The following is an 8,428-nucleotide window of genomic DNA, read 5'->3' on the forward strand; positions in this document are numbered from 1 at the left end:
TGCACTGCAGGCCATCAGTGCTGATCAACCATTGTGTATTCCTTTGTGTGTTAGCTTCCTGTTTCCTGCCGTGTTTTGACTATCCCTGTTTGCCTGTGATCCTGACCTTTTGGCGTGTACCCGACTATTCTTGTCTGCTTGTGGCCCCGACCTTGGCTTTGTCCCTCACCATCCCTATCCCCCTGTTGCCTACAGTGGGTGTGAGCTGGGGGACCCTGGGGGTCGCGACCTGGAGCCAGTTGCAGCCAAGTCCATCCTCACCACTAGAGGCGCTGGTGAACACCTGCTGGCTCTTAGACTCCACGCCCCAGGGAATCTTATGCTCTAACCCCAGTGGGATCTGTCCCCCGTCTGCAGCAGTCAGCCGTAGGGTCCACAACCTTGCGGTGCATTCCTGATCCCTACGGTGTGCACCTGTCACCTCGCCTCAAGGTGACCTGACAGGCAGAACTTGCATAGCCACTATATTATTGGAGAGAGCATTCCCTCGACCTCAATGGTTATCATTCAAATCCGAAAAATAGCCTTTCAACATCGGGCATCAGATCATCAGAATGGACAGCAGGCATTGGAACATTAGGCCAGGCAGTGGGCACTGGAACATCAGGCCGGACAGCGGACACTGGAACATCAGGCCCGGGTGTCAGGAACTGGATCCTCAAACTGGACAAACCGGCATCAGTTCATCAGACTGGACAGCAGGCACTGGAACATCGAGCCAAGCATCAGGAACTGGATCATCAAGCATCCGATCATCAGACTGGAGCGTAGGCACTGGGACATCAGGCAAAGCAGTGGGCACTGGAACATCAGGCCAGGCGTCAGGAACTGGATCATCAAGTTGGACATCGGGCATTGGATCATCAGCCTGGACAACAGGCACTGAAACATCAGGCTGGGCATCAGGAACTGGATCATCGGGCTGGACATCAGGCATCGGGTCATCAGACTGGAAAGCAGACACTGGAAAATCAGGCCGGGCAGCAGGCATTGTAGTGACAGGCTGAACAGCGGACACTGGAACAAAAGGCTGGGCATCGGCAGGAGCGAGCTGGGTGCCAGGAACCGATTCAGCAAGCATCATATCAGCAGGCTGGGTGACAGGCACTGTAACTTCAGGCTGGACCTTGGGCACTGTAACTTCAGGGCTGACCGTGGGTACCGGAACTTCAGGCTAGACCGTGGGTACCGGAACTTCAGGCTAGACCCTGGGCACCGGAACTTCAGGCTGCACCGTGAGCACTGGAACATCAGGCTGGACCATGGGCACTGGAACATCAGGCTGGATCGTGGGCACTGGAACATCAGGCTCGACCGTGGGCACTGGAACATCAGGCTCGACCGTGGGCACTGGAACATCAGGCTGGACAGTGTCCACTGGAACATCAGGCTGGACAGTGTCCACTGGAACATCAGGCTGGACAGTGTCCACTGGAACATCAGGCTGGACAATGTCCACTGGAACATCAGGCTGGACAGTGTCCACTGGAACATCAGGCTGGACAGTGTCCACTGGAACATCAGGCTGGACCGTGGGCACTGGAACATCAGGCTGAAGAGCAACTACTGCAGCATTAGGCTGGACAGCAGGCAGAAGGTTGGCAGGGTTAAGTGGGTCATCAGGTTCAGGACCATCACAGGCTAGCCTGACCCCATTGGCAATCATGGAAGCAGGTTGGAGCAGATCGGCTGGCATGGAGGCAGACTAGAGCAGATCGGCTGGCATGGAGGCAGACTGGAGCAGATCGGCTGGCATGGAGGCAGACTGGAGCAGATCGGCTGGCATGGAGGCAGACTGGAGCAGATCGGCTGGCATGGAGGCAGACTGGAGCAGATCAGATGGTGTGAAGGCAATCAGGCAATTTGCAAATGTTTTGCAGATTCTAGAACTTGTGTAAAATACAAGTGGCATCCCCTTCCCCGAAAACACACACACAATAAAGCACTGTCTGGGACAGTGCCGAGGGCTTGCATCCCCTGTTTCTCTCACATTCTAGGTGTCTGCACATTATATATGAGAGCAGTTTTTTTGTTTTTGTCTTTGTATCCAGAGAGTTGATTTAAAGCTCTACCTTTTATAGGAACAGGGATTATGATGTCAGAAATCCCCAACTTCTCCAACAGCTATACTCGCGTAACATGGCCACTATATCCTTGGTAAATTTTGTTTGTTACAGAATGGAGATTTCAGCAGAAAAATATAGATTTCATTAGCTAATATAGTAGCCATTGGAGACTTGGGCAGACATATTTAGGAATGTGTGTGGTGCTAGAATCTTTACGTTTATATTTTAGATGTAATAAATATTGTTACAAGTAAAGGTTTTTCCATTATAACAGTTGCTACTAATATTTATTTTTAGATGGTAAATATATATGATGCAAAACAAGAACAGCTGAATATTGGGCCGTATTCTTGGACACCATTCCCAAATGTTGATTTTTGGCTGGAGCAGGAAGATAAGCAGATTTTACAGGTAAGGTCAAGAGCAAAGCCAAGTAATATGTTAAACCAGTCTTAAATGATACTACTACTTAGCAACTGTGCTACACTTAGGGCCGGTTCACACAGCGGGCGATGCGAGGCGACACGACTCGCCTCGCCTCGCTCCCGCAAGTCGCCCCCGTTCTGTACAATGGAACCGTTCTGAGAGGAGCGACTCGAGTCGCTCCGACTCAGAAAAAAGGTTCCTGTACTACTTCTGGGCGACTTCGGGGGCGACTTGCATTGACTTCTATACAGAAGTCATCTGCAAGTCGCCGCTGAGGTCGCCGCAGGTCGCGGCGAGGCAAGTCGGAGACGCCTCGCCGCGCCTGCAGTGTGAACCGGCCCTTAGTCACTTTTTTTTCTTCCTTCTCTTTCTGAGTTATACATATTTCTCTCTAGCCAGATTCAGCAAGCTTTAGCACAGTGCTTCCCTGTATGATGATACTTTCCACTTAATTCTGTTCTGTACAACCTGCTTGAGGAGTACAAGGTAGTTCTTCGGAACCAGTAATTCAAATCTTCTGATCCTATATACAATATTAAAGCAGAGTTCCACACCTAAAATCAACTTTACAGAAATCAACAGCATTATGCATCAGCAAAAGCATTTGGATTTATTTATTTTTACACCTTCAGCACTGTTGCTATGGGGTCCCTTGTATTCTGCAACTTCCTCTCCGTGGCACCTGACTTCATTTCCCTTGGTGCCTGTGCTCGCTAGTGCTCCTGGAAGATGCTTGTCATCATTTCACAGAAGTCAGTGGGCAGTGCCGAGGGCTAGCATCGTGTTTTCAGCGCTGTGATGTGTCCATACTGCGCATGCGCGAGAACGGGCGGTGCATGCTGGTTATTCAGCAATACCATATCCCGAAAGAATATCCTTGTGGGCTTCACCTGCCCACAAGCAAGATGGGAACTCACAAGAAGAGGAAATATAAGGTACGTTTTTATATATAATCTAAACTGTAGCGCCGAAAATTAGAAGACAAATGAGTGCCACATTAGAAGACTATGCTGCTAATGGAAGGATTTCTTTATAAAAAGTGCTATATGTTGTTGGAATTCTGCTTTAAGCTAATCAATGAAGAGGGAATTTCAGTTATACTGCTGGTTGTGCATCCTGTCAAAATATATGCGTTTTTACCTTATCATTTAGAAGCCTCTGAAATTTGTTGGCTGAGGATTGCTGCTGCTAAACAAAGACCATCTTGTGTTTAGATCCAGCCTCAGACTTCAGTCTGTAATGGGACAAATAAATAAAATGATTGTTTGCTGACTGAAGTTAATTTGTTCCCCTTGTACTCATATTTTGCAGTGTTTCTCTACATCACCTGAGGCAGAGCCTCCACATTTTGTAGGCGATATAAGATCAGCACTTCAATTTCTAAAGGAACATCCTTACCCATGCATATCTTTATTCCCCGATAGAAAGCCTCGCTCCTATAAGAAAAAAAATGATGGACAATGGCAGAAGTCATAAAACCCGGAAATCCTTGCATTGTGTGTATGTAAATGTTCCCTAGGTAAACCTTGTGTCTTTGCTATATCTGTATGATGGTGTAATACTAGTTAAAAGCATGTAACATGCATTACCACAGTGCAGTGATGTGAATGGCTCCTCAAACACCCCCTGTGCGTTTTATTTTATTTTTTTATTTTTTTGTTTTTTTTTGTTTTTTTATATCAATGGAATTGCATTGAAATTCAAATCAAGGCATTTATATGTATTGCAGTGCACTTTGTAATAAATCAGCATTATAAAACAAACAATATTCCGTACCATTTATACAATTTTAATAATAAGTAACTTTAGCCCCAAAAGGACTTTGATTTACATTTTTTAAAATATTTATTTCATACTGTATTTGTAAGGAAACAATGATGGTACTTCTGTACTCGGGTCTTGATGAATTAAAGTGATTGTAAAAGCTTGTGTTTGTTTTGTTTTTTTAATAACAAACATGTTATACTTGGGAACATGGGCACAGAGGGGCACCAGACAGTGCAGTATAAATCATATATTTAATAAAAACAAGTAGTAACTCACAGGTTAAATTAGATTAGTTCAGTATGCGGTGAAAATCGCCAGTCCTGGAGTCTCATAAATGTCTTCCCTTTGCAGCCTGGGGCACTGGTGTGATCTTACAGGGATCCAGAGAATGCTGGGAACCAGGAGGCAGGAAACAAGAAACAGCTGGTCGTGACTTCACATGAACAGGAAATGTGATTATTCACAGTGGCAAGGAATGGTAATGCATTTCGAAGCTACAGCTTCTTCATCAGATCATGATTGGCTGGCAAACCTGGCAGTTTTAAAGTGGTTGTATACTCATTTTTTTTTTACTTTTACCTACAGGAAAGCCTATAATAAGGCTTAACTGTAGGTAAAAAAATATCTCCTAAACCTGTACGGTTTAGGAGATATTCCCCTCGGTATGCAGCGCTGACTGCAGCGGCGCATGCGCACAAGGGGATTCTCGGCTGAAAATCCGGCAGTGGCCGACCGGCCGGAATGAAATCTCCCGCGCGCATGCGCAGGAGTGACGATATTGCGGCTCCGGCAACTCACAGCGCCGGAGCCGCGTTACCCAGAAGAAACGCAGAGGGAGCATGTCAGCTCCCTCGGCGTGGATCGGGCCAGATGTCGTGGCCTCGTTCTAAGGTAAGTATTTCATAATGAGCTAGTATGCGGTGCATACTAGCTCATTATGCCTTTTGCTTTGCAGGTGTTAAAAAAAAAAAAGAAAAAATTAGCGGGTTTACTACCGCTTTAAATACAGAGGAAATAGAAACAGAGAGATCTGATGGGCTGGCCAGCCCGTCAATCAAATAGACAGATTTAAAGAGGTAGATGGTTGGAGACCGAAGTGAATGTAAATATGAGTAAGAAGCTTGCTGATTAATAGTGGAAGATGATAAGTTTATGACGTTTGCAGAAATCGATCAAATTATTAATTGATTAAATACGTGAATATTAAATGTATAAATATACCTCAAATTTAAAATGAATACATTTTTATGAGTAAATTAACTTAAAAATGAATTAAGAAAATGATTAGCAATTGGAAATCAATTGATTATTATAAATTATAATGAATTAATAAAATGGTGAGAATGGAGGAAGGAAAGGACTCTATGCTAGATATAATATTAAGGTTCTAAGTTATATCATGACCAAAAATACTTCTCAAAAGGATAAAATCAAATCTTCAGATAATAAATGGTTAATGGATAATGATGGTGATACCTACTGTGTATATATGTGTGCACACATATAATCATACATATACACAAATACAATAACAGCTCATGAATATACATACCCACATACATGCACGTACGTGCAGTTGTAAACATGTACATGTGAAACAAACGCATGTATATACGTGAGTATATACAGACCTCTTTCTGTCCCAATACTCTCTACCCAATATTGTACAAAAAAGGGAAGGGGGGCAAAAGGAAAAAAGAAAAAAAAAGACGAATGGGGTGGTAAAAACAAAAAGGGGGTGGTAAAAAAGGGGGCAGTGACAAATTTGTGTTTGTCGCCCAAATTAGCTGTTTAGTGGAGAAAACTGGGTATCCACTCACCAGTAACCGGGCGACCCACTGAGGCATGACCGGGGGAAATCACACCAGCACCTGATTAAATAACACTGCTGATTTCGATCTCCTCGTTCATTCCTCTAGGCGACATGGTATCCAAAGTGAAAATCCAATACGTTTCCTGATGACACAGCCTTTTGAAACGTTCTGCTGGGGGAAATTTATCTGGAATTGATTCAAGGACCCAAACTTTTAGATCTTTGGATGATTGTTTATGATATTCTAGAAAGTGGCGGGGGACACTATGTTTAGTGAGACCAACATCGACAAATCTGCGATGTTCCCCAAATCTGGCTGTAAGGGCTCTGATTGTACGGCCCACATATAGCATGCCACAAGGGCAAGCTAGACAGTAAATCACAAACATGGAAGAACGGTTATGGAAGGTGTTAGAAGTTTTTGAGTTATTAATATTTTAATTGATAAGGGTTTCTGAAAATATATGTAAGTTATATGTTCGGTGGTAAGTGATGGTTTCTGAAGGTCACACAACAGCAGATCGTATAGATAGGAGTGGTTTTGTTGAGTAGGTATTTCCATTTTTGAGTTACTATGTCAGAACAATGGGTGGAGTTATGCTACTTATCTATAGACTGAACCATATTGGGTATATATGCAAATGTGGGTGTTATTAGGATATGCTGACATAACATCTTGAAACAGTATAAGAATGGACTAGGATTATAGGAAAGGGAGGATCGGTGGGAAAGAAAGAACTCTACACTTTGGAGAATGTAGATCAGATGACCCTTTCCTCCTTCTGAGGCCATCACCATGCCATATGTTACCTGATGTCAATCTTGTCTTTCTGAAAAATAAACCAACTATTGAACGGACGAATGATTCTTCAATTTCTACTCCTGAAAGTACGTTTGAAATGCCTTGGATGAAAAATGCATATCTCCGCTACACACCCTTTGGAGAAGGGTTACTGATTCACATATAACACAAAGACTTTGCTATTCATTAAGAAACGCCCCTGTGAGTGAGTATGTAGAGTTTCCATTACACTACATTTGCATTTTACTACTCTACAATCACTTTTTTAACATTGTCAAGCCAGCCACAATGATCACTTTTCCCTACTCCTTGCCAAAGGGGGGAAATGAGATTTGTCAAGTTTTGGCAACAAATGATCAAAGAACCTAGAAGGAGGCGTTTGCGTCAGATGCGGCAATGGTCCAGAAAAAAAAAAGTGAAGGGTGAGTTTTTTCTCTTTGTTTTCTCACCTCTCTGTACACAAAAAAAAAAAGATACAGCCTGCGAAGTTGATTGACAAGGCCAGTTGGACGGTATATTTCAAGTTATTTTTGGAAAATCCAGGACTTTGTGAAGACGTAATTTAGTTACGTATGTGAAGATATCTGCCAAGGTTTGTTCCTAAGAAGGTGAGAGAGTCTCACATAAGAAAATATTGGGTTGTTACCCAAGAAGAAAAAAGTGTTGAAATAGGGACAAAAACTTCACGTTATTTGATAAAGTCACCATTGTAAGTACAAAGGCAAATGTACACTTTGGGTGAGCTAATATGGAAGTCGGATTTTGATGTTTGAAGATGGAAGGTCCAAGCACAAAGGCAAAGAATAGATCAACAGGCAAGACGCTACAGCACACAATTCAATGGAACAAGGCAAAGAGCTACAAGAAAAGAAGAAAAAGGAAGATAAAGCAACGAACAACAAAGTTAAAGGGACATTATTCATCTCTTGTTTTATTTTACGTACACACAGGACTATCATACTAACAAGGGGTGAGTGTGTTTGTTAATATAAAAGGGTAATATGGCAATGGTTAACATCTCTAGGCTCAGAAGTAAGTCTCAGTACGATCGAGAAATGTATATATTTCATATGTATGGAATATAGGAATACATGCAGTAGTAAGGTAATTAATTAATTTATGCCAGAGTGTAAAGAAGTTCATTAAGAAGAAAATTAAGTTTAATGCTGCATGTATATCTTTATGTATTAAGCCCTGAACAAAGTTTTCAGAGAAAAATTATTGATTAAGATTGTGGAAAGAACTGTATGAAATTGAGATAATGGAAAAAAACACGATGTTTAGTGTTTTACAAAAATTCTACAGATTTGGTTGCAGGAAATAATAAGTTAAGGATTGAGCAATTTTTACAAACTTGGATTTAGTTATTAAATTAAAAGTAGTAAATTGTTCTAATTTACTTAAGGTTACCCAGAGAAAATATTAAAATATGAAAGTTTTTGTAGAAATCTAAAAAATTGTAAAAATAACTATTGTTAAAAGTTTTTGTAAATTAGTATTTCTGGTGAAAGTAAGGACTTTGGTTGCGGGAGGAGTTTTCTCGGGGAAATGGTC

The 8,428-nt window shown here is 42.3% G+C and overlaps 1 protein-coding gene across 6 annotated transcripts in view; it reads left to right on the plus strand.

The window, feature by feature from the left end:
- The window catches only part of NTAN1 (N-terminal asparagine amidase), a 413,363-nt gene extending 408,942 nt beyond the window's left edge, over nt 1-4,421 (plus strand). For 5 of the 6 annotated variants that reach the window (XM_077448897.1, XM_077448896.1, XM_077448899.1 and 2 more), the window contains 2 exons: nt 2,364-2,477; nt 3,804-4,421. In XM_077448897.1, the coding sequence (XP_077305023.1) occupies nt 2,364-2,477; nt 3,804-3,968 (279 nt within the window). In that variant the 3' untranslated portion in view covers nt 3,969-4,421. The remainder of the gene's footprint in view (nt 1-2,363; nt 2,478-3,803) is intronic. The other variant, XM_077448900.1, reaches the window with a different exon arrangement.
- The last annotated feature ends 4,007 nt before the right edge of the window (nt 4,422-8,428 follow it).

Source organism: Lithobates pipiens, unplaced genomic scaffold (assembly GCF_037356315.1).
Source record: "Lithobates pipiens isolate NorthernLeopardFrog02 unplaced genomic scaffold, aLitPip1_a1.2 Scaffold_22, whole genome shotgun sequence".
Classification (NCBI taxonomy): Eukaryota; Metazoa; Chordata; class Amphibia; order Anura; family Ranidae; genus Lithobates; species Lithobates pipiens.